The sequence below is a fragment of the Prionailurus viverrinus genome, chromosome D3 (assembly GCF_022837055.1).
Source record: "Prionailurus viverrinus isolate Anna chromosome D3, UM_Priviv_1.0, whole genome shotgun sequence".
Taxonomy (NCBI): domain Eukaryota; kingdom Metazoa; phylum Chordata; class Mammalia; order Carnivora; family Felidae; genus Prionailurus; species Prionailurus viverrinus.
The window spans coordinates 5,923,643-5,947,308 of record NC_062572.1 but is presented as its reverse complement, the minus strand read 5'-3'; the positions used below and the strand labels follow the sequence as shown (position 1 = coordinate 5,947,308).

The following is a 23,666-nucleotide window of genomic DNA, read 5'->3' as shown; positions in this document are numbered from 1 at the left end:
TGGGCTCTCTGCTCTCAGCACAGAAGGCCGGGTCCCTGGGAGCGGTGTGGGGGTGTCTGTGTGAGTGTGAGTGTCTGGGAGCTGGGAGGAGCTGTTGAGGGTCCCCTGAAGACAAGGGAACCAGGCCCTTCTCCCTGGGGAGGAAGGGGGGGGGAAATGGGAGACCCCTGTCAGGGCGCCAGAATGTGCTTGGGCCCACTGTGGAAAGGGACAGATGCAAACGGGGTTCCAGGAAGGGTTTCTAGTCTCCCCCCGCCCCTGCCCCGTGTCCACCCAAGGCTTCCACCGCCAAAGGCCCAGGTGGCCTCGGGCAACCGGCTAACCCGATAACCACCACACGGGTCCCCAGGGGTAGACCACAAACGAAGGGTGGGCACTCCCTTTGGAAAAGGAGGCGCTGAAGAGCGGGTCTGGAAGGCTCGTCCGCCTGAGTTGTACCTTACAGACTTTCTCAAATCTAAAGGTTTTGTACTCTGACCTCGGCGACCCGGAGAAGGCCCCCAGGGGCCACATCAAACGTGACTACCGCCAGCCCTTGGGATGACTCGGGGGCCGCGCCCCGCCCCCCCCACCCCCCCCAGCCGCTGGGGTGTGCAGGGAGGGGGGCACACGGAAACCGTGCAGGTCCCGGCCCGGCGGCGGCGGTGGTGGCGGGCGGGGTGGGCCGGGGGAAGGGAAGGGAGGGGAGGGGAGGGGAGGGGAGGGGAGGAGGAGGCGCCTAGAAAAGGAGGCGCGGGCCGGGAAGGTGCGGAGCGGGCCGGCGGCGGAGCGCGGAGGCGAGGCCGGGCGGCGGGGGCGCAGGAGGCGGCGCGCACCGAGCGGCCGGGGCGCGGGGAGCCGGGCCTGACGCGCCGCCCGCGCGGCTCTGCCCGTAGGTTCCCGGGCGCGCGGCCCTCGGCCCGCCGCCCGGCCCGGGCCCCGGAGCGCGGTGGAGCGGCGCCCCGAGGAGCCGGGGGCCCGCGCCCCGCGCCCCCCAGACATGGTCGGCCACCTGCATCTGCAGGGCATGGAGGAGAGCCTCAAGGAGAAGAGCCGGGAGGGCTTGCTGGACAGCCCCGACTCCGGGCTGCCCCCCAGCCCCAGCCCCAGCCCGCCCTTCTATTCCCTGGCGCCCGGCGTCCCGGACGCCCGCGCGGGGGGCGCCGGCGCGCCCTCGGAGCCCCCGGGACCCGGCGAGGCCGGAGCGGTAAGCACGCGCCTTGGCGCCGAACCCGGAACCCGCGCAGGGGCCCCCGCCGCACCCCCGGCCCCGGGCCCAGAAGGGGGCCCGGGGTCGGCCGGTGCCGCGCCCCCGCCCCCCCCACCCCCCCCACCCCAACCCCGGCGGGACCGGGGCGCGAGGCGGAGGTGGTGCAGCCCGACGCCGGGGCCTGGAATTCTCTCCCGGGCGCTGGGCCCCCCCTCCGGAGTGGTTGGCCTTGCCGCCGGCGGAGGAAGGGCAGGGGAGGGACGAGCCCGAGCCCGGAGTCCCCAAAGAAGCTGGCTCCGGGCGGGGCGGGCTGGAGCCCCAGGCTGAAGCCTGTTGGAGACCTCCGTTCCCCGGGTCCCTTCTGCTCCTGACCCCGTCCCCTGCCGACTGTTCCAGCGCTGCGGGCCCGAGAGCTTTTTTCTTTTTCTTTTTTCTTTTTTTTTAAACCCACCCCAGACGGTAACCCTTCCTTCTCTGGATGTTGAGGGATGTTGACGTGGAGCTGAGGCGTGCCCCGGGGGGGAGAGGCCGGAACCCCAGGTCAGGAGACCCAAGAGTCTTAGTGGATCCTGGCGGCCGGACTGAGACGGGGTGGCCCGGGCGGCCCGGAGTAAAGGGGGTGGGATCCGGCACCTTCCGGGCCCGGAGGAGGGACAAGATGAAATTGGGAGGTCGCTAACAATGTCGGTGGCCCTTCCCCGTTCCCGCCCGCTCGCCGCGCGTCTTAAGGTCTTTTCTGCCAAGTGTGCATGCTGGCGTGGCTCCAGCCCCACTCCACTTTTCTGGGGCCCCCGCGATGCTCGCCTGGTGCAGGGCACGGATCGCCTCCCCCCCCCCCCCCCCCAGCCCCCAGCTGAAAATACTCCCAGCAGCAGAAAGGAATGTGCTCCTTGCCTCCAGCCTCATGACACGAATTTCGCTGGTGCCTCCCTGGCTCCTTAGTCCCGTGGGTCCCAAACTTGGCGGGGCGTGGGCCTCCCTCGGAGATCTTTAAACAATACCCGCGCCCACCTCCCGCCTCCCACCTCCAGGCGTTCTCGTGTGACTGGGGTAGGCTCTGACCTGAGCGTCAGGACTTTGAAAACTTCCCCGGATGATTCTGATGTGCTGCGGAGTTTGGGATCCGCCGCCCGAGACCAAAATCACACGGTGAATTTGAACTTTGGGCTGGGGCGGGAGGCGCGGGAGGGCCATGGAGGACTTCTGGGGGTTGACAGAGGTGACCGACCCTGGCTGTTTGCCGTAGAATGTATCCATCCCGCTGTCTGAAGGGGAAGCTTTCCTGCAAGAGGGTCTCCGACTTGGGACAGCTGGTTGGAGGCGTTGCACCCTGGGGAGTAAAATCCCTGCGGTGTCTTACATGACGGGGCTCGGAAGGGGACAGGGAACCAGTCTTCCCCTTTCTTCTTTGGACGACCTGGAATCCTCCTTAAAGAGGGCTTTCTGGAAGCCTTCTCTGCCAGCCAGGCCGGCCAGCATGCCTGGTTTACTTGTCTTGGCTCTTCTGGTTCATTTTATGTGTTTTCTCCCCCGCTTCCTTGCTAACCAGACACCAGGTATGGAACCGTGCTGTCCCTGATCTTTTAATTTGGCTCGAAGGCAAACCTGGGGCCATGTCCAGACAGGTAATGATTATCTGACGTTTAGGTAGCTCTTGCCACAGGCCAGAAACTCTCCTAACCCCTCGACTTCCTGTGGCTCACTTGCTTTCCACGATACTCCAGTGAACTGTGCACCCTTGTTAGCCCCATTTTCCAGAGGGACAAGCTGAAGCCACTTCCCCAAGGCCACCCAGTGGGTAAGTGGCCTTGCTGGGATGGAGCCCCAGGGAGTTTGGATGCGGAGGCTCTACACTCAAACCCTACATTATGCTGCTCTTCACTAGGTAGCTAATTAACTACCTGTGTGGGTGTGTTACCTTTATTATTTTCACTAAAAAACGTAATGCTTGAGGACCGATGGGGTTTGGAGGTGCTGCTTTTAATAAAACGAGAGCCCCGGGCAGCCTCTTGTCAGCCCCGGGGCCTGCAGCCGGGGCCCCGCCCACCTCACCCACAGGGCACCCCAGCTCCCGGTCAGGGTCAGCTCCCGCGAGCGTTGCTAATCTGGTGTTTAACAGCACCCTGCACGCTGATGAGGCACCGAGGACGCTTTCCAGGAGCGGACGTAGGCAGGATCTCGGCCGCCGATCTCTGGGGAGGGGGACAGAAGCCCGCCCTGCCTCTCGGAGCTGACGGTTTCAAATGCGCAAGCGGGGGCAGGCGGCCAGCAGGGCCCGGTTTCCTCTGGTGGCCCCTCAGTGTCATGTGCCAGGCCACGTGGGTCTGGGTTTCGGCCTCTTCTGCACAGGGTGATTCTGACCCCCAGTGCCCGGGGCTGCTTCCCCAACGCTGGTGGCCCGTGTCCCAGCGGGGGGTGGGGGAGGGGCGGGAGGTGCGTGCTGGCCCCAGTCCCCCCCCCCCCCGGTCCCTGAGGTCCTCAGCGCCTCATGGCCCCGCTTCTTCTGCGGGACTCACGCTTCATGTCATCGGGAGGCCCCGTTCCCCACCCTTCACTTTGTTTTAAGAGGCTGGACTCGCCGTCTGGACAACGGCCCATTCATGCTGGGTGTCCGCCTGGCTGGGAGACTGTCCTCACCCAAGACATCAGAGGCACTGGGGCCAGGCTGGGTAGGAACGCACCTCCCCACCCCTCCTTGACCTTGGGATTTTCCTGCTCCCTCTCTGGAGCAGATGGTAACGTTTCTGGTGATCGCCAAAGGAAACAAAGGTGTAGGAATCGGTCATTCACCAGCCCCCTCCCCCCCCCCCGGTACTTCCTGAGCGCCTACTGTATGTCGTGTGCCGTTCTGGAGACCTGGGCGACATAGCACCGAACAGGACGTTCAAGGCCCCTGCCCTCCTGGAACTGGCGTTCTCCTGGGCGAGACAGAGTCACCAACTTACATGTGGCTTGATACGTGTTGTTCGGGCAAAAGGCTGGGTAAGGGTGCAGTACCATAGACGGGGTGGTCAGGAAAGTGATGGTGAACAGAAACCAGAAAAAAAAATGAGGGCGTGGACTCTGTGGTCACGGGGCTGAAGTGTGTGCCAGTCCGGGAGGATGGCACGTGCAAAGGTCCTGAGGTGGGAACAAGATAGGTGCATTCAAGGAGCAGCGAGGAGGCTGGCGGAGGCCAGAGCAGGGACTTGGGAGCCAAGCTGCGGTCAGAAAGTTAACCTTCTGTCTGGTCTTTTAAAAACGTGCTTGTGATTTTTTATTTGTATCTTTCAAAAGGCATCCCGGGCCCCCACAAGCCCTCAAATGAGAAACCCAAATCAGACTTGACTGCCTAGATTCTATGCCCTGAGGAATAGGATCCGTGCGGGGCTTGCCCCCACGCGGGTGCCCTGCTCTCCTGCAGGACACAGGGACGGCCAGGGCTGCCTGTGGGCCGGAGGGCTCGCCCTTCAGCTGCTCTCATCCGGCAGATGATTGAGCCAGGCCAGGCGAGGGACCCCGCGTGAGCAAGACACAGGCCGTCCGTCCATGCTTCCCTCGAACTCCCGGCGCCTGGGCCTCCAGCCCGAGGTGGGGCAGACACCCCATGTCCTCTGTCCCTCCTCCCTGGCCTGCCCGGCTGAGCTGTGGGGATCGAGGGGCACTGGGGAGCGGGACGAGCTGTCTGTGGGGGTGAGGGGGGCTGTGCGTCAGACGCCGTCTCCCCCCATCCCGTGAACACAGGGGGGTTCAGGGAACCAGCCCTGAAAAGCCCATGCCCTCAGGGAGGCCACAGACAGCATCTGGGGTCTCGGGCCTTGCTCTGTGGGTGCACATTTGAGAGAACAGCCGCCACTGGGGTGAGTGAGATGTGGACAGGTCTCGAGTCTGTGGCGCATGAGGGGCCCGGCCCGCCGTGTAGTGGTGACAGGAGGCGACAGATCGGGGCTGTTTCCTACTCGGATAGGGTTCTCCTGCCCTGGGCTCCCTCACGCATGGCTCCTGGCGCCCCATCCCATCTGCCGACTCTGCTTCCACGTCGATTGCACTTCTGAGTGGCACACCTGAGGATTTCCCTGAGGATGAGGTTCTGGTTCCCTGGACCAGACTCTGAAGGGAGCCCTGGGGGCCAGATGTAGGCAGAACCAGAGGTTGGGAGCGAGGTTCTGCGCCCCACCCGGGAAGCTTCCTGGGACTGCCCAGCCCTTGGAGAACACCCATGGTCACAGCCGCCTCAGGATGGTGGCTGGCACCCCTCCCTCCGTGCCTCCAGGAGTCCTGGCTCTTCTCATTTCTGTTTCTGGACCATGATGGTGAGACCAAGGATAACGGAGGGAGGTAGGGATTTAGGGGGTTTGTGCCCGGGGCTGGGAAGGATGGAAGGGTGGAAAGACAGATGGACAGACGAATGAATGCTTGCACGGATGGCTGGCTGGCTGGATGGATGGATGGATAAGTGGATGGATGGATGGATGGATGGATGGATGGACGGATAAATGGATGGATGGATGGATGGATGGATGGATGGATGGATGGACGGATGGATGGTTGGGTGGATGGATGGACGGATGGATGGACAGATGGATGGATAAATGGATGGATGGATGGATGGATGGATGGATGGATGGATAAATAAATGGATGGATGGACGGATGGTTGGATGGATGGATGGATGGACAGATGGATGGATAAATGGATGGTTGGATGGATGGATGGACGGATGGACGGATAAAAGGATGGATGGCTGGATGGATGGACGGATGGATGGATGTATGGACGGATGGACAGATAAATGGATGGATGGATGGATGGTTGGATGGATGGATGGACAGATGGACGGATAAATGGGTGGATGGATGGTTGGATGGATGGATGGACAGATGGACAAATGGATGGATTAACAAGTCTACAGATGGATGGATGGATGGACAGGTGAACTGAGACAGAGGTCAGTCCCCGCGGCCCCCTTGCGGGCTCATGGGTGTGTCCCCGACTAGTGACGGTGTGAACAAACCCAGGTGGAAGAGAGCCAGGTGTGTGAGGCCAAGGTGGGAGGAGTCCATCTGCGGAAAGGGAGGTTGGGAGGAGGGAGGGGAGGAAGAGCCAGAAACACTGGGGCCTCTGTTCAGCCCCTGTCTGCTTAACCCGGGATGAATCGGCCTCTGGCAGGGTCCCCTCGCCTCAGCCTCAGCGGCAGGCCCACCTGTGTGAGAGGCTCTCTCTAGCTTTCATCTGAAAAGGAGACAAAGCAGCCCACACCCCCCCAGGCGCTCCGGAGGGGAAGGGGGCCAGCAGGGAGCACCTTCTGGGGACAAATGGCTTTCGCTGGCCGGCAGAACCTGCGGGTGCCTGTGCTGGCTTCCTGGGCCCGTGTGGCCAAGTCATAGCCCGGGGCTCAAAACGACAGCCGTTCGCTCTCGCAGTTCCGGAGCCAGAGGTCCGAAGGCAGGTGTCAGCCGGGCCACACTCCCTCCAAAGGCTCCGGGGGCGGGCCGCTCTCACGCGTCTGTCCTAGCTTTCGGCGGTGGCCGGCTTGTCTCCACGTGGCTGTCCGCCCTATGTGTGCGTCCCGTGGTTTTCCTCGTACGAGGACACCCGTCACTGGATTTGGGGCCCGGCCTTGTCCAGGAGGAGGAGCTCATCTTAACTGGATCGTATTTGCAAAGACCCTGTTTTCCAAATAGGTCACATACTTTGTGGGGGTCACAAGCCAACCTGCCACCCACCCTCCTGCTGGCTCGGGTCTGGCCGGCTGTCCCAGTGCAGGCTGGGCCTTGAGCCCTGCCTCCAGCCTGCTGTTTGTGTTTGCTTAGTGTTGCTGCTTTGGGTATCAGACCCCGGGCCTGTGGGGGTCTGCGCTGGGCCCATGACGCTTCCTGACTCTCCAGGGAGTGCTCTGCTCCGTTCGGGGTCTCCTGGGCTTCCCCAGCCAGGCCCGTCCAGCTCCTCTCTTGTGCCATGTGGCAGAAGGCCAGTGAGCCCAAGGAACCCCCTCCTCAACTGTCCTGGGGTTTGCCACGTTGCCCGAGGCCTTTCCTAAGGAGCGTGAGAGCCCCTGGATGTCTCCTCCTTGGATCACTGTCCTCATGGGTGAAGGTTCAAGGGCAGCAAATCCCAAATGCACACCGAAGACGATCAGGTTTATTTCGAATAGCAACGAAAGCCATCACAGGCCGTTGAGGTCAGTGACCCCGAGACCGGGCCGTTTTAGCTGTTGCAAATGTTCCATGTGGCTTTGGTGAGGACACGTCTCCCCCGTGTCACCGGCGGAGGAGGGGGGTATCCCTGGTGGTCCCTCTCTCTCCAGGAGCAGTGGGGGGGTGCGCCCTGGACCCCTCCTGCTGTCACACGTGCTCCACTGGTGGGGCTTGTAGCTCCCTGATGGAACCGAAAGCTCGTGGCCGCCGGGCGTCACCCGGGGCCGGGCACCAACACCGCTGAGCAGCTGCGTGTCCCTGGCAGCCGGGCCGGGACCCCTGGTCGGGCTGGGCTGTCGCCGCATGGCACCGAGCTCTCCCAACCCAGCAGTTATCTTTCTTGGCGGTGCCGTGGGCCGTGGCTATAGGGCAGCCAGGAGGGGCGTGCCCCAAAGCCCCCGGGTGCGTCCGTACCTGGGCCAGCGAGCGTTTGCCCTCGCCCCGGCCGCTCCCGGGGAGGGCGCGTGAGTCACAGGCTGAGGCAGGTGGGGCCTCCGGCTCCTGCTCCCTCTGAGGCCCGCCCTGGTCCCCCCACCCGCCACCTGCCCGGGAGACCAGAGGGCCAGCCTGCTCCCCAGGCTACAGCGGGGGCCTCCCAGCTGGGGGCTGGACCAGCTGTGCCCATCCATCCATCCACCGGGGTGCAGGGGGCAGCATCCAGGGGGTCTGGGCTGGTCCTGTCTCATCCGTGCACGGGACTCACTCGGTCCTCCCCTGCCTCCCAGAGCCGCAAAGGGACCTGAATCCCGCCAGGTCCCTGGCCAGCCCTGTGGTGTAGGCCTCACAAATGGCACAGCCTCATTTTATAGTTGGACAGACCGAGGCACAGACAGCAGCCGGCTGAGGGGCTCCCAGTGGGTTCTCTTTAGGGTGGAACAAGAATCCAGGCTTCCGGGGGGGGGGGGGGGGAAGATCTGGGGGGCGGGTGAGGGCGGTGGGCTGCCTGGGGGCTTCCTTTGCTCCAGGTAGGCCCGTGGCTGGTCGAGCAGGCGCAGCAGCCGCGGGCCCACCCCTCCCCCAGCCTCTCCCCGTCCCCCACTCCCAGTGACTCTCAGCAGAATGTGACCCGGTCTCTGAGGAGCCTTCTGGGGCCAGCGGCGTGCTTCCTTGGCCGTGAGACCCGCTCCAGGCTGGCCGGATTCCGTGGGGCTGGCTGGCATTGCCATTTTGTTGTTCACATAACCCTGCATCCAGAAGGACTCAGCTTTGAGCTTCCGGACAGGCCGGTGGCGGCCGGGGAGGCCAAGGGCTGTGGGCTGCCGCTGTCTTCCCTTTGTGTCTGTCCCTGGAGCCCTGGGGCCTCGGCGGTGACTTCTGGAGCCGTCTGGCCACCCAGGCCCGCTGGATGCCAGCCCGTGTCTGGGTTCTCGCTGGCTTCTCCGATCTCTTGTGCAGCACGTCCAGTTTGGGTCGGTTTTAGATGTTTTTCCACGGGGGCCCTTTGGAAAACCGTGCCCAGAGCGCCAGCCTCCCCGCCCAGCCTGTGAAGTGAGCCTTGTCTCCTCTCCTGGCAGCCAGTCGGGGAGCGAGATCCGGCCGGAATGGGGCTGCTCTCGTGGGGCGCTGGGGGGGGGGGGGGGGTTACCAGAAGGTCCGGCAGGTTTCTTTATCCTGGGTCGACCCCAGGGGGATCGAACTGGTCCGCTCCGAGAGCGCGTCGAAGGCCCCGCCTCGCCGAGCTATCTTCCCTGCTCCCCAGCTTGGGAGTGAGTCTTTCCCACTCCCACTCGTAGGGGAGGGGTGGGGAGAGCAGCGTGGGGTGATTAAAACCAGCCTCGGGCTTCCTCACTCTGTTTCCAGTCCTTCCACTGATCTGGACAGAAGAAACCCCTCCAGAAACCTTAGCGCCCGTGTTCCCATCCCCTCACACGCCTGCCTCATCTTCTGTTTTCTTCTGTGGCCGCGTGTCATCCGCTCTTGAACAAGAGGCGCCCTGAGAGGCGCTGTGCCGCATCCAACCCACACCGGGTCTGGTACCCGGTAGGCGTTCGGCCCACTGTAGGTGCTCAGCAAACAGCGGGTGCTCAGCAGACACACGTACACCTTTGCGAAAACGCCAGTCTGTAGATAATGCCTTTGGGGAGAGAGCATTCTTTTTAAAAGCATCAAGTCACGGAGTTTCAGAGCTGGGTCAGTTGGCTCAACCAGATGAGCCAGGGAGGATGCCAGAAGTGCCTCAAATCTTGTCACTGCCCCCCCCCCCCTTTAAATTCAGTCTGGAAGGTAGAAGCAACGTCGACTCAGAGCTGACAAGGGTGTGGCTTGTGCCTGTCTCCAGGGAGGACTCCCCAGCCCGAACCTTCATGTGAGGGAGGACTCCTGATACAGCCAGTTTTTAAACAGCCCTTACTCACGCTCTGTGCTTGGACTCAGGCCTCACTGCGACCTGTCACTCACTTCAAGCACCAGGAGGCCGCTGACCAGAGAGGGGGGCTGTCTGCCCCGAGTCACAAGGGGTATCGGCTTCCCATTGCTGCCGTGACAGACGGCCGCGTGGTGGCTTATAGCAACTGAAATGTATTCCTTCACGGTTCCAAAAAGTCAGACGTCTACAGCGGGTCTTACGGGCTAAAATCGAGGACTGGTTCCGCTCCTTTCTGGAAGGGCCCAGGGGAGAATTGCTTCTTGTCTTTTTCACCTTCCAGAGGCTGCCTGAATCCCTTGGCTGGCGGCCCCTTCCCCCCATCCTGAGGCAACAGTGCAGCATTTGCAACCTGACTCTGGCCCCCTGCCTCTCTTGGGTGAGGGCACCCCCCCTGCCATCACACCGGGCCACCAGGTAGCCCAGGGGCCCCTCCCCATCTCAGGCCCCCTGACCTTAGCGCATCACAGTTCTTGGGTACATTAGGGCATGCACATCTCTGGGGCGTTACTCCACCCGCCGTGCCCAGGAAGGGGCAGACGTTGGCCCTTTGTGGGCCACTCACTCTGTAAATGCCAGCGAGGCATGGGGCACTCTGGAACACTGTGACGGGCCGGGGAGGGGCTTCGAGTACCCTGTCCACAGGCGGATACCGCACAGGCTTGGACCTGGCCTTGGGGCTAACAAGTCAGCGGGGCTTCTTGGCATGTGTGAGTTCTCAATTCTCAACGGCACAGCCCTGGGTTAGACAGCCCCTCGGGTCCCGAACCTAGACACGCAAAGGGGTCACGGCAACGGAGGCAGCAGATGGGAGCCCCAGGGACCCCGGAGAGGGTGTGGGGAGGCAGGGAGGTGATGCCTGGGTTGAGCCGCACCGGACTAAGCGAGAAGGAACCAGAAAGACATTCCCAGCGCAGGAAGCAGCACGAACCGAGGCACAGAGGCAGCGGGAGCGTGGCCGAGGGATACGCGGGCGGAGGCCCGGGCAGGAAGTGCCCTGATCCTGTGTGCAAAGGGCAAAGCCTGCTCTGAGCGTCGTCACAGGGCAGGTCCTGGGGCCCCGGTGCCAGTCCCACGGGTGTGAGAGAGAGCCCGGGAGCAGGAGATCGTGGACCGTGGAGCCAGACCCCAGGGTTCGGACCCTCATTCTGCCTCTTCCTGGCTGTATGGCCTCGAGCAAGTTCGTCACTCTGGGCCTCTGTTTCAGCATCTATAAAACGGGGGTCCAACGTAGCTCTCCTGTGGATGGGCGAACGCACGGAGAGCGCCCAGAGCTCAGAAAGCATCGGCCGGCCGCTGTGACTTATCCTCATCCAGGCGAGGGCCGGGAGGACCTGGGGTGGGGGGGGACGGGAACAGGAAATCTCAAGCCGGTCCCGTCTTGTCCCCCGTAGGGGCGGGGGCTGGCCTGCGGGCTGAGCCCTCACTCCTGTGTACGAGGTCCCTCCAAACAGTAGGTAAACGAATACCCTTTAGAACGGTATGGTCCAAGAGAGCGTCCTGCCGTAGGGAGAATGTTCTAGATCTGCAACGGACCACGACCGCCTGTGCCTGTGCAGCCAGGGCGACCGAGGAACGGGATTTGTCATTTGCCGGTTTTTCATCAGGTTAAACCGCGGTCACCCCATGCAGCTAAGCGGCCACTGCCGCGGGCAGGGCAGCCCAAGAGCAGCGACCCCAGAGCGTGGGGGTTTTAGGAGGGGCACTGAAAAGCTCCCTCCGAGTGGGTCAGGTGTAGGCACGCGATTTACACGTGACCCCAGGCTTCGAGGACAGACCCGCCTCGGGCGGGGCTCCCGCAGGCGTTGGAGCGAAAAGGAAGGCGAGTCAGTTCTGAAGACTGAGCCCGTTCAGAGTGCAGGTGGAAAGGGGACACGGCAGGGGCCGGGGACTGGGCAGCGACGGACGGGCACCCGGGGGACTCGGCTCCCCCCGTCCCCCTCCCCGGTGGGTCCCAGCAGGCGGAGCCGGGCAGGAGGTGTGCTGGTGTCAGGTGCTGTGCGGGGCTGGGTCCCAGGACACGCGACCCGTGGGGCCAGGGTTCAACTCCGCTTCATCCTTGAGATCCCATGTCAGGGGGGTCACTTCTGCGGGGAAGCCCTTCTCGATCTCCCGATGGTCAACGCCCCCTCTTCCCGGGGCCCTCGGAGCCCCAGTGACTGCCGCCCTCACCACAGTTGGGATGTTAGCCTGCTTGGGGGACCATTTGCAGACTAGAGGAGGATCCAGGCGGCGAGCCCCATAGGAGCAAGGACACTGAATCCTCTGTTCACCGTGGCAGCACAGCGCGGACCCCAGGACAGCACATAGGCGCTCAGTACGTGAGCCGAAGGAAAGACCCACAGCTGTGTCCCCCGCCCGAGCTCACCGAGTGCTCGGCGTGGGCCCGTGGAGTTAGAGCAGACGTGGGCCGGGGGGTGGCCTGGCGTGGGGACGACGGCTACACGGCCTGGGCTACTTACACCGGGTAATGCTGTGTAACAAACATCCCCGAATGTGCAGTGGTACCCAGACGGCAGAGGTTTCCTTCTGGCCGTCCCTCCGTGTTCATCGCGGGCTGACCGTGATGTCGAGACCCCGGTGGTCTGCCTTTCAGAGGAACTGGGGGGGTCTCAGGCGACACGGCCTCCATCTCGAGCCTTCCGCCAGAAGGCAAGGTTGGCCGCAGAGGCCCTCACGCTGGCGTGACATCCCGGGCCCGGAGGTGACACGTGTCACAGGCACCTGTGTGCGCCCCTCCCCCACAGGGGGCTGGGAAGCGTGGCTGCCCGCACACAGGGGGACGGCTGAGGGCTGCAGCTCGCTCACGGCCGGGCTGGTGTTTGAGCCTCGCTGGCCACGCTGGGAAGTAAACGAGGGAGGAGAGAGGGCTGAGTGCTGGCGTGCGGACATGTGCAGACCCCGGCTCCAGGCCCCCCCCACAGCCGGGGTCCCAACGTCTCTGACCTAAGGAATGGGGTGAAGTATGGCTTGAGGTTGTGGCCGAGCCCCGGGGGGACCGGTGAGCTACCTTAGAAGGTCCTAGGGGGAGCGGCTCCTGGTCCTTTATGAGTCAGGTTTCAGCCACTTCCTGAGGATGTTCCCACCTGCGTGTCCCTCCCAGCAGATGTATCACAGCCCCGGGGAGCAGGGGGCGGGTGCTGCCCTCAGCCTCGGGCTGCGCTAGGCAGGGTCAGGAGCGAGGACCACCCGGTTTCAGCGTCTCACCAGCTCCCAGCTACGGCGTCACCAGAGGGCAGCCTGTGGGGCCCTGAGCTCAGACCCCTCCCGTGTGGTGTGAGCTGGGGGTTGCAGAAAGAGGCCCTTCCCACATCCCTACGTGTGGGTGTCTGGGAACCGGGGCAGGGTGGGGGGCAGGCTGGTGGGTGGGGAGCCGTGGGCCGTGCCAGGGACCCCACAGGGCAGGCTTCTGGATTGACCCAGGGCTGGGGCGGCCCCCTTGTGCCCAGTGGGGGGCTGAGGCCACAGTCCCAAAGGGCTGCGTAACCCCGTGCCCGTGGCTCTCCCCGCAGCCCCCGGCCCTGCCCCCGAGTTCCCCAGCACTCGAGATGAGGCCCCGGATGCTGCCCGTGTCCTTCGGGGAGAGCATTGAGGTGCACCCGGAGCCCACGCACGAGATCCGGTGAGTGGGGCTGCTGGGCAGGGTGGGGGCGTGGCAGGTGCCGTCTAGGGTGCGGGGACCAGCCTGCGGGCCCAGCAGGCTCCCCCCAACTCTGAGCGCTGCTCCCTGAGGAGGCAAAACCATGTACGTGGCCACAGATGAACTGATTCTAAGAGACTGTGACCCGAGGGTCCCTTCTCTGTCCCCTGTGCCCCAGGTCTGCATCCGGCCACATCCCCACCACCCTTCTCCCCAAGTCTGGCTGATTTTATTTTAATCCAACCTTCCAGAATGTTTGCACCGTGGCCAACACTCACACGCCCAACGTGCCTCCCTCCCTCCCTCCTCCCGTCCTGCCAGATTTTTCTGGTAACTGTGACTGAACCACGCAGGCAACGTGGGACCCCTTTTTCAGCGCAGGCTGCCCCAGGGCTCACGTGAACGCGGGCTTCCTCTGTGTTCCTGGGACCCAAGCTCTCCTTTGCCTACTCAGGAGTCCTTGCACTGCACGTGGCTTAGGGGTGTCCCACGTGCAGGACATCTGGGTTAGGTGACCCCTCCGGGAGCTTTCCTCCACGGATTTGCCCTCCTAAGAGGGCTTCTCAGCGTTCCAGAACCATGGGTCTCACCCGCATAGCCACAGGACTCTCAGACGGATTTGTCCACGTCACCCTGGGCCAGCCAGGGAGACCCTGCCTCCTGCCCCTCCAGCTCTGGATGTGGTCGCAGGAGACAGATGGCTCTACTCTACAGTTTGTTCTCCCCTCGTTATTTAAATGCCAACTGAGATTTTCAGCCGCCCCCTCGAGGGTGGATGAGGGCTGCCTTGTTCCCTTCTGGAACTGATCATCTGTGGGGGTGCGGTGGGGGACGGGGGGCTTATCATCTGTGGGGGTGTGGTGGGGGTGGGGGCTTATCTGTGGGGGTGCGGTGAGGATCGAGGAGAGCCGATCACCTGTAGGGGTGGGGTGGGGGACGAGGCTTAAAATCCCCACCCTTGGGCGACTTTTGCTTCCAGTTTGGTTCTGGGAATTCTGGAAGCAGGGGCTGTGGGCCACTGACAGGGGCTGCTGGTCACTCGTAGGGAGGGGGGTCGCTCATCTAGGGGGTGCTGAGGCTGCTTTGGGGGAAACTTATTTTGATGTCATTTCCAACTTTCAGAAAAGTTGCGGAGAGGGGACAAGGAGCCCCCGTGTGCTCTGTTAAACGGATTCACTGGTTTGCATTCGGGCCCGTTTGCCCGGACATCTGCAAACTCTCCCCGTGCCCTTCCTAAGAACAGGGACATCCTCTCACGTAGTGACAGAAGGCCGTCAAGCTCAGCACGGTCGAGGGCAGAACCCCACCGCCCTCCTCCTCCCTGCACAGTCCCGTTTCATCCATTGTCCCCAAATGTCCTCTTAGGGCATACTTTTAGCCCAACTCGGCATCCAATCGGGATCACCTGTTGCACTGAGCGGTCCCACCTCTTTCCAGCCCTTTCTGCAAGCTGGCAAGCCCCCTCTGCCCTTCTTTGGCCTGTGGCCTCGACATCTGGGAAGAGCCCGGTGGTGTTGGAGGGTCCGGTTCACGGAGCTCCCGGCCGTGGACCGCGCGGGGGGGGGGGGGGGGGGCCTGGGGAGGGGGGGCCCGGGGTGATGGGCCCGCCCCCGTCCCGGGCTCACCCTGCCTCTCCCGCCCGCCCCAGCTGCAACTCCGAGGTCAAGTACGCCTCCGAGAGGCACTTCCGGGACAATGTCTTCTACGCGCCCGTGCCCACGGTCACGGCCTACAGCGAGACCATCGTGGCGGCGCCCAACTGCACGTGGCGCAACTACCGCAGCCAGCTGACCCTGGAGCCGCGGCCCCGCGCCCTGCACTTCCGCAGCACCACCATCATCTTCCCCAAGCGCGCCAGGAACACTTTCCGGACCACCCTGCACTGCAGCCTGGGCCGGCCCAGCCGCCGGTTCACGTCCAGCGTGCAGCTCCAGCTCCTCCTGGGGCCCGCGGCGCTCTGACGGGGCGGGGCCGCCCACCCCCGACCCCGCAGCGACCTTGGGCTGGGGGGGCCCCAAGGACGGACCGCGTGGCTCAGCCTGGAGCCGGGCGCGAGGGAGGTGGGGTGGACTCGGTGAGCACATCTGTTCCGTGGGCACGACAGCGGGGGACGCGGCATGGGCGTGGCTCCCCGAAGCGCTCCGGGCCGGGGCGGGGGGAGGGGCTTGCGGTAGGTGGGGTGCCCCCCGCCCCGGGGGTCCCCGAGAGAAGAAGGCGTGCGACCGCGGCGGGCCCTTAGGGCGGAGACCAGCCTCGGCCGGAGGGACTGGCGCCGCCCCCCGAGACCCCGGCCACCCCGTCTGACCGGGGCTGGTGGCCTGGCTCCCAGGCCACGTGCCGTCCGGACACCCTGGCTTCCTGGGAAGAGGGGTCTCCAGAACGGGCCTTCCCTTGGGCGGGCTAGAGGCCCGGGCCGAGCGCCCTCTGGTGGCGGCCGAGCCAGGAGGGCGGGCAAAGGCCAGCCGTGAGGCCAGGGCCAGCGCTGGTAGAGACCTTGCCGGAGCTGTTGGCCGTGTGCCGGGGCAGAGGCTTTCGGGCACGGCCCGCCTGAATTGAGGCCTTGGCGCTCTGCGTCGGGAGCCTCGCCCCCAGGGCGTCCCTGCTAACCTCTGTCCGCGCAACCTCTCCAGGATCAGGACTCTCGCGCCAGAGCCTTCCCGCCAGGCGCCAAGGGGAGGCATCGAAGCTCTCGGAACCTCCGCCGTCACCTGCGTGGGGCTCCGGGCCCAGCTGCTTAAAGAGATGCCGGTGGCGGTGGCTGCCCTGGGTCAGGCCGCCCGGTTCCACACGCGGTGATTCCACACGCGCCGTCCCCAGTGCTGCTGGGCTCCCGTCGCACGTGCTGCCAGGGCAGGCGGGGAGCCAGGGGCCACGGTCTGGTGCTGCCCTGGACGGGTGCCCCAGAAACTCCCCAGTGTGGCCTCGGAGGGGCCCTCTGGCCTGAATGGACCCAGTGGGTAAGGGGACTCCCCTCCCACTCCCTTGTTCATCCCCCACGACGGGGGCAGAAAGGCTCTCCCACATGGTGGGGGTGGGGGTGAGAGAACAACCCGGAGCCTACGTCCAAGAGAGGCAAGTGCCTGATCTATTTTTGTATATCTACACCCGGTGCATGTTCTCTCCAGAGTCCGATTAACAAAAATAACTTAAGAACTTGATTGATTATCTTAATAAAATGTGCAGACCCGGAGAGGCTCCCTGTTCTGTGTTCCCGAGCCCCTCAGATCCCATGGGGTGGGGCAGGTTTTCACAGGCCCCTGTGCTCTGTGGCCGCCCCCCTTTTCCCACCCGGCCGTAGCTTCCCCTTGGCTTCTCCTCTGCTCACGGGGAGCAGGGCGGTATACTCAGAAGGCACAGACCCCTGTGCCCAGCGTGCACTGGCTTCCCCCAAGGGCCAGTGCCAGGCCCCACCCTGGGACTTGGGTCTGGGGGCGGTTCTGGGGTGGGAGGCCTTGGGACTCTGCATTTGTTGGTGCCCAAGTGCTTTGTGTTCTGCGTCCCAGCCCCCTGCGCTGATGCCCCCGGAGAAGGGCCCCAGCCACCTCTGCAAAGAAGCTGGTCCCAACCCACGTTAGCACTTGTTTCCGTCTTGTCCATACCTCTGGACGGGCCTCCGGGGCCCCGACTGTCCGTGCAGTTAGGGAGACACACGGCGGCCAAAGGACAGTGGCCTCTGGGAATCAGAACGTCAGACTGGAATGTGCCCCAGAGGGGCGCACAGCCTCAGAGAGCCCAGCCGGTTTCGGGTCGGGCTTCCGCGTGCACGCGCACGCTGGGGGCTGCTTTGTGCCTAACGAATTCAGATGTACAAGCTGGACTGCGATCCCAGCGCTGATCTGCCTCGCCACCTGAGGGGAAAATGGGGTGGGTTTCCTGACACGAGCAGCTGGGGAGGGGGCACGAATCCAGTGACCTTGGAGGTGCCCCTGGGGTGCCCTTCAAGATAGAACTTTCCACGCACGCGATTAGCTGATGGCCTCCGGCTGCAGCTTTCCAGCCGCGGGCAGGACCCTCTAGCAGGCGTCTTTGCCCTCGGGGGACTGAGACTGTCTCTCCCTTTCTCTTTCACGTTGTTGTCACCTGTCTCGGCGTGTCGCGGAAGACAGGTAAGACGCGCGCCTGGGAGACGAGAGCGAGCCCACACCTTGCACTCAAGTGTCTCCGAACGTCGTTTTGACCACGTGGATAGCTTTGCCTTTCCCTAATGACACTGGGAATCCCAGACTGCTCCTTCCTTGTATACAAGGGCTCAGTGAGGCCCAACCTGGGAGGAGGAGAAAGCGGGGAGCAAGACAGCTGCCCGTAAGGCCCCCCCGAGGGCTCCCCGGCTTTCCTGGGAACCCAGAGGACCTGGAGGTCAGGGGGAAAGTGTTACCAGTGTTGTCTAGATCCCTGGGATTTCCACCTCCAAAATAGAGACTGCAAAGGCCCTTCCACACACCCCCCCCCGCCCCCCCCCCACGTCTCAGAGAGGCAGGTGTCACTCACGAAGTCCCCTGGGGAGCAGGAGACGACACCGGGGACGGACCCAGTGGCTGGAAAAAGAACATGTCGCTTAATGTCTCTACCAAATGGGCACACGGTCTTACCTCCCAGGCTGTGGGAGATGAGAATTCGCGCTGGTCAGGCCTCTGCTGCAGCCGAACCAAGTTGGGACCCTTCTCGGGGGGGGGGGGGGGGGGGGGGGGGAGGGCAGGGCAGGGCGTCCACTGCTCATGCTGGGGCGGGAACACTTCAAATGTCTGAGGGCCAGCTCCGGCCCCAAACGCCCCTCCTGACCTCTGCTGGGGTCACTCTTGCTAGTTCACACTCACAAGCCTCAGATCAAACTCAGCAACCCCCTCCTCCAAACAGGCGTCCCCATCATCTGGATCGACGCCGTCCCGTCCCCTCCTCCCCAGAGTTAAGAGTGACAAGCACAGCAGCCCAGGCAGCCAGCAAAGCCCTCGGAGCTGAGCCGCGCACTCTGTCTGCGGGCAGTGGGCCTGCTGTCAGCGTTCTAGCACATTCCATCCTCGCGGTGACCCTGAGAGGCAGCTGGCGAGAAGTCCCAACGAGGAAGCGGGGCCCGGCCTGCCTGCCTCTGGAGGAGGTGAGAAGGAAGGACCGTCTGTCACAGGGCCGCCAAAGCCTCCCGGCCTCCTGGGGGATCCATCAGAACGGTGGCCGTCCTTAGCCTTCTCAAGGACAGAATGGCCAGGGAGCCCCCCGCCCGCTGCTGGCGATGCCCGTTTGCTCCTTTATCAGACCCATTTTGTCTGTTCCCTGCCGGGTCCCCTGGTCCGACACCCGCACCGGTGAGCGAGCAGTGTTCTCTACAAGAGAACGAAGATGGCACACTATCTCATTTTACAGAGGAGGAAACTGAGGCACAGCGGGTTCAAATGACCTGGAGTCACACAGCCATGGAGTGCCAGGGGGAGGACGGAACCGGGCCGCTGGGCTCGGGCGGCCTCCTCGTGTGCCCTGCCCGCTCCCGGGGCCGGGGGGCTCTGTCTTGCCCTTCTCTGCTGCGCTGCCCCCCGTCCTGGTCCCTCACGGGCCTGCCTCAGAGGCTTCTCCCTCTCAATCCACCCTTGCAAGCTCACTATCGCCCCAATTGCAGAAAACCAGCAAATTACCTTGCTGGGTCTCCTTCCTTCTCAGGAAACCCTGGGTCCCCACACTGACCTATGTGTGGCCGCCCTGGGCTCCCAGAGGTCCCCGGCCGGGTCTCGCCTCCCAGCTTTTGCCCACACACGTTCCCTCCGTTCAGCCCACCCTCCCCCCGAGAGCTACCGCCTCCAGGAAGCCACCGTGACTGCTCCAGTTATCACAGTGTCTGCGTCACCCAGCCCCGGGAGGGCTTGTCGTGAGCCAAGCCCCGTGCCCTGGGGACCAGTCTGTTCCTGTCCCCGCCGAGGGCGGCAGCTCTTTTGGCCGCGCGTCCTTCCATGGAGCTTCGTGTGCCCTGACTGGAGACTCCCTGGCCAAACAGAAGGTTCTAGGCACGGGTCAAGCTCCGGCCTCGGGCTCCCACTCCCGCGGGGGCTGCAGGCCACCCCATCAGAAACCCCTGTGCTGCTTGTTGAAAACACAGATTCTCGGGCCCCACCCCTGACCTACAGACTCATATTCATTTTCTCTAGCGGGGGCCCAGGAATCTGCATTCAACCGACTTCCCAATGTCCTAAAACACGCAGACGTTTGCCAACAACTCCCCTTCCCTTTACAAATCACACTGTGGCTTTCTAGGAGATCTGCTCCTCACAGAGTCCGTTCAGCTTAACACAGTCGCCAGGAGGGCTCGGTCAACAACTGGGCTGGAAAGGAAAAACATGAGCTCTGCCCTTGAGGGGTTCTGTCCAACTTGAGACGTGCATTGTGTTATCAGAGAGCCGGGGGGACAAGAAAATGGAGAGGGATAACGAGTTCTTAGAGGAGGCAATGTCCCAGCTGGGTTTTTACGTGTGTGTAGGAGTTTTCCGGGGGGGGGGGGGGGGGTGAGGGTCAGGGGAACACCATAGGCCGCTGCCTTAAAGACGGAACAGTGAGAAAACCAAACAAGATGGGGGTGGAATGAACGCCGGGGGTTGAGGACTGGCCGGTAGGCTGGAGGTCAGGGCGGGTCCCCTGCAGGCACCAGGAGGCCACGAGTTCTCTCTACACCCTGCAGACACCCCGTGTTGGGTCCGGGCCACCGGTGCTCAGAGAAGACAGACGGGTGCCAGACGGTGTCAACTCTGAGGCCACAGAGACAGGGGGCTGGCGGAGAGGACCATGTGGGCGGAGACTTGAGCCCTCACCCCCGTATCACTCTGCGCGGCTGAGGGAGGTGCCATGGGATCCTGGGTAGCACCGGCATGCGTGGCCAAGCCCTGGTGGCTGGTGTGGCCAACACAAGCTGGCCCATCCTGGATTCCAGATGGGGGCAGGTCTACACCCGGAGTGGGGGAGGCCTGTGGTCAGGACAGGGCCCTTTGCTGGCTCGACACTGCCACCTGTCTGCCAGCCTCAGTACTGCAGCCCAAGTACCGAGCTGAAGCCTGGAGGGGCAGCCATGAGGCCCGCTGCCGCTGCGGGGGGAGGGGGGCACGCAGAACGTTCCGGAGGCTACACAGACGGTCACAACCGCACACTCACATCTTGCCTCGGGGCGCAGGCTGGCAGGATAGACAGGGAGATGCACAGGGCCGCGGAGGCTCGTGGGCAGTGTCCCCTGCGCACTCTGACCCCTCCTCCACCCTTACCCACCACCCCTAAATCGTGGGACCTCCCAGGTACACACCCCGAGGAGGTGGGGTGCTGGCCACCAGGGAAACTGCGCACCACTCACGTGGAGGTTGGGCAGGGGACAGCACTTGCTGCGTCCAGCATACCCGTGTCCGGCCCAAGTCCTGTGGGGGCCCCTCCGATGTGCTGAACGGGGACATCTGGCGTGGGGCAGGACCACCCCCCCCGCCCCCCCCAACTGGGCCCGTGGCCATGCTTGCTGGCAAGGCCCCATCAGAGTCCTGGAAGCCGGTTCCAAACTGAATAAACACCATCCCCTTGGCCAGACACGGCGGCCTGTTCACAAGTCCGCTGGGCCAGGGTGGACCCTCTCTGGGTATTCGGGGGGTGTCCGTCCCTGGATGGGCCAAGGGGCCGGCAGCCCCGGGCCGGGAAGCTCAGGGACGGGGACAGGGTGGGTTCCAGGACCAGGACACCCAGGCTCGGCACGAGGGGCACCCGGGGGCCCACGTGACACACCCACACACGTGCCAGGCACACAGACAGGTCCGGTGGGCAGTGAGGACCCCCGAGTGCCCTTCCAGAGTCAGGCACCCGGCCTGACGGGGCAGACGAGGTGCTGCGGAGAGGGGTGGGGGAGGGGCCCCCGGGAGGCTGCCCCCAGCATCCGCCACGGCGACGGATCGCAGCCTTTCCAGAACTCGGGCAGCCGTTTCCGGACCCGAGAGGCCGAGGGCTGTCTCCCTTCTGCCTTGCAGCGAAGTCGGCGGTGATGGCAAAGGGTCCGTGTCCTCACGACACCGGCGGGAGTGACCGCAAGCGTATTTAGCAACGACAACCGACGACGGTCATCGTGGACGTGCCCTGTGACCCCTCCCCAGGCGTGCACGCTCCACACCGTCCCCCCACGAGTACGGACGCCGGATACTGTCCCCGTGGGCATGGCTACTTGACGCCCTCGCGGTGACATTCTCGCCACGGATGTAGCTATTCACCTGCCAAGGGGACGGGCCTGGTGACTTCAGGGGGGATGTGTCTTTGCCCCTCCGGGGTCACGCTCGCACTGTCCCCCAAGCCCCCGGTCGCCTGCCCCGTGGCCGTGCAGTCCGAGGCAGAGAAGAAGCCTTCGTCGCTCGAGTATAATTCGCTTTTTAATGAGAACAACGTGTGTAAATGACAGAATGCCACCGCCGTGCGCAGATGGCGGTCACAGAATACCCATCAAATTCCTTCTGCCCAAGGAAGGGCGGGGGGGAGGACGAAGGGGCGCCCGCGAGCCGGCAGCCCCCGGCTCCCTCGGGCCCGCGGACGATGGGGTCACCGATGGCGGCCTGCACACGCCTCCTGAACGGTAAGCAGAGATGCAAAAGCACAGCAGCAATAATACTGGGTCAAGTCCTTCCTCGCGTAAAACATCTGAACTAATTCATCAAAGGTATCAAAAATATACCCTGTAAACCAATACATCACGTACACCTGCCTTTCCTTCCCACCGCCGCGGCAACCATGTGTGAGAACAAACGGTCCGGTCCCTCCGAGCCTCCGCTCGCCCCAGACCCCACCTGGCCCTCTCGCCCGCCCATCTGGCCTCCCTGGGTCGGCGGCAGTCTCGCTGACCGGGGACGAGAGCGCCGGGGGCTGGACAGCGCCTGTGTCCGTCTGTCCAGAGCGATAAGCGGAATGGGGACGGAGGGAGGGTGCTGCTAGCTCAGTTTAGACTTTGGTTCCAAATGCGTTAAGGGGGGAGGCAGTGCATGGGAGGTGCGTGGTCATCCTGCTTTGGGTCCCTGGCCGCCCCGGCTGCGTGCGTGTGGCCGCCACACGCCGCCGCGCCCCCTCCCTGGCCCCTCCCCTCCCGAGCACCAGGTAAACATCCCCTGAGTAAGGTCACTGCACAGGGCCAGCCCGGGGCGGGAGTCGTAGTTAAGGCTTTAGACAGGCAAGGATGCCGGCTCTGGACGGACGGACGGACAGGCGCGCAGGCAGACTCAGGGGCTCCTTCCTCGGTGGGGGTGGGTCGGCAGCGGCCCCCTCCTTGCCCGGCTGCTCTGGCCGCTGGCTGGGCCCCGGCACCGCCCCCCAGCCCGTTCTGACGGTCACTCGCTGTCGGAGAGCGTCTCGTACTGTGAGCAGAGCAGCGGCTTGGGCTCCTCGTCCCAGGCGTGGTGGGGACCGGCAAGGGGCCCGCTGCCCGCGGGGAGGCCAGGCGGGGGTGGGGAGGCCATGACACCCGCCTGCAGCCGCATGATCAGGGGGTTGTAGGGAAACGGTGTGGAACCTGCCGGAAAGACCAGGAGAGACGACCGGGAGGCCCCCTGTGAGCCGGGCACTGCCCGTGGGCCCGCCCGCCGACCTGGCTGGGGACTGGGCCTCGGCCTCCCACGTCTGGCCACGGTCCCGGCGTGACTCCCGCGAGTGGCTCAAAGCTGCCCACCTCTCCCCACCGACACCACTTCCCCGCCACTGTGCCCGGGGCCAGCTGTCGCCGGGACGGGGAGGGGCCTCCTTGCTGTTCCCGCGCCCTCGCCCCTCGGGTCTGTTCTCTTGCAGGGCTTTCCACCTAGAACCTTCCAGGGGCTCCTTGTGCCCGTGAAGAAAACCCGGCTTCCCGCAACCTGCCGAGCCCATGGGATCGGCCTTCTCCATTCACTCCCCGAACCTTCCCTCCTCTCTGGTCAGGGCCGGAGGCCAGACCACGCACTCTGCACACAGTAGGTGCTCAGGCTGCTGGCCAGGCCCAGTGCAGATGCTCCCCCCCGACCCCACCCAGGTGACCTGCTCACTGTGCTGGGGACAGCGACAGGCCCGCCCAAGCACCGCGCCCTGCCGCCCACCTGCGGACGAGGGCCGGTCCTCCCACACGCGGTTGGTGAGTGGGGTCCGGCGGTTGCAGTCCCCCTCCGAGTGCACCGAGGAGACGGAGGGCGGCCGGTCCCCGGACGCCAGGCCCGGGGCCGGGGACTTGGCTTTGCGGCTGCTGGGTCTGCCAGAGACTTTGGCCTTCCCACCACCACCTGCAGGAGAACACACGGGAAGGGGCCACGTTGGACTGTGCAGATGGCACTCAGGGCGGGGAGCGGGGGGGGG

General features: G+C 64.2%; 2 protein-coding genes across 26 annotated transcripts in view; one reads left to right on the top strand and one right to left on the bottom strand.

Annotated features, from left to right (window-relative positions):
* The first annotated feature begins 887 nt into the window (after window positions 1-887).
* RFLNA (refilin A) lies at window positions 888-16,639 on the top strand. The gene is made up of 3 exons (XM_047828890.1): window positions 888-1,186; window positions 13,240-13,349; window positions 15,016-16,639. The coding sequence occupies exons 1-3, from the start codon at window positions 980-982 to the stop codon at window positions 15,326-15,328; spliced, it is 630 nt and encodes a 209-aa protein (XP_047684846.1). The 5' UTR covers window positions 888-979; the 3' UTR covers window positions 15,329-16,639.
* A 5,073-nt stretch (window positions 16,640-21,712) lies between these two features.
* Window positions 21,713-23,666, bottom strand: part of NCOR2 (nuclear receptor corepressor 2) — a 217,027-nt gene continuing 215,073 nt past the window's right edge. For all 25 annotated transcript variants that reach the window (XM_047827206.1, XM_047827205.1, XM_047827207.1 and 22 more), the window contains 2 exons: window positions 23,414-23,593; window positions 21,713-22,857 (listed from right to left, as the gene is read on the bottom strand). In XM_047827206.1, the coding sequence (XP_047683162.1) occupies window positions 22,676-22,857; window positions 23,414-23,593 (362 nt within the window). In that variant the 3' untranslated portion in view covers window positions 21,713-22,675. The remainder of the gene's footprint in view (window positions 22,858-23,413; window positions 23,594-23,666) is intronic.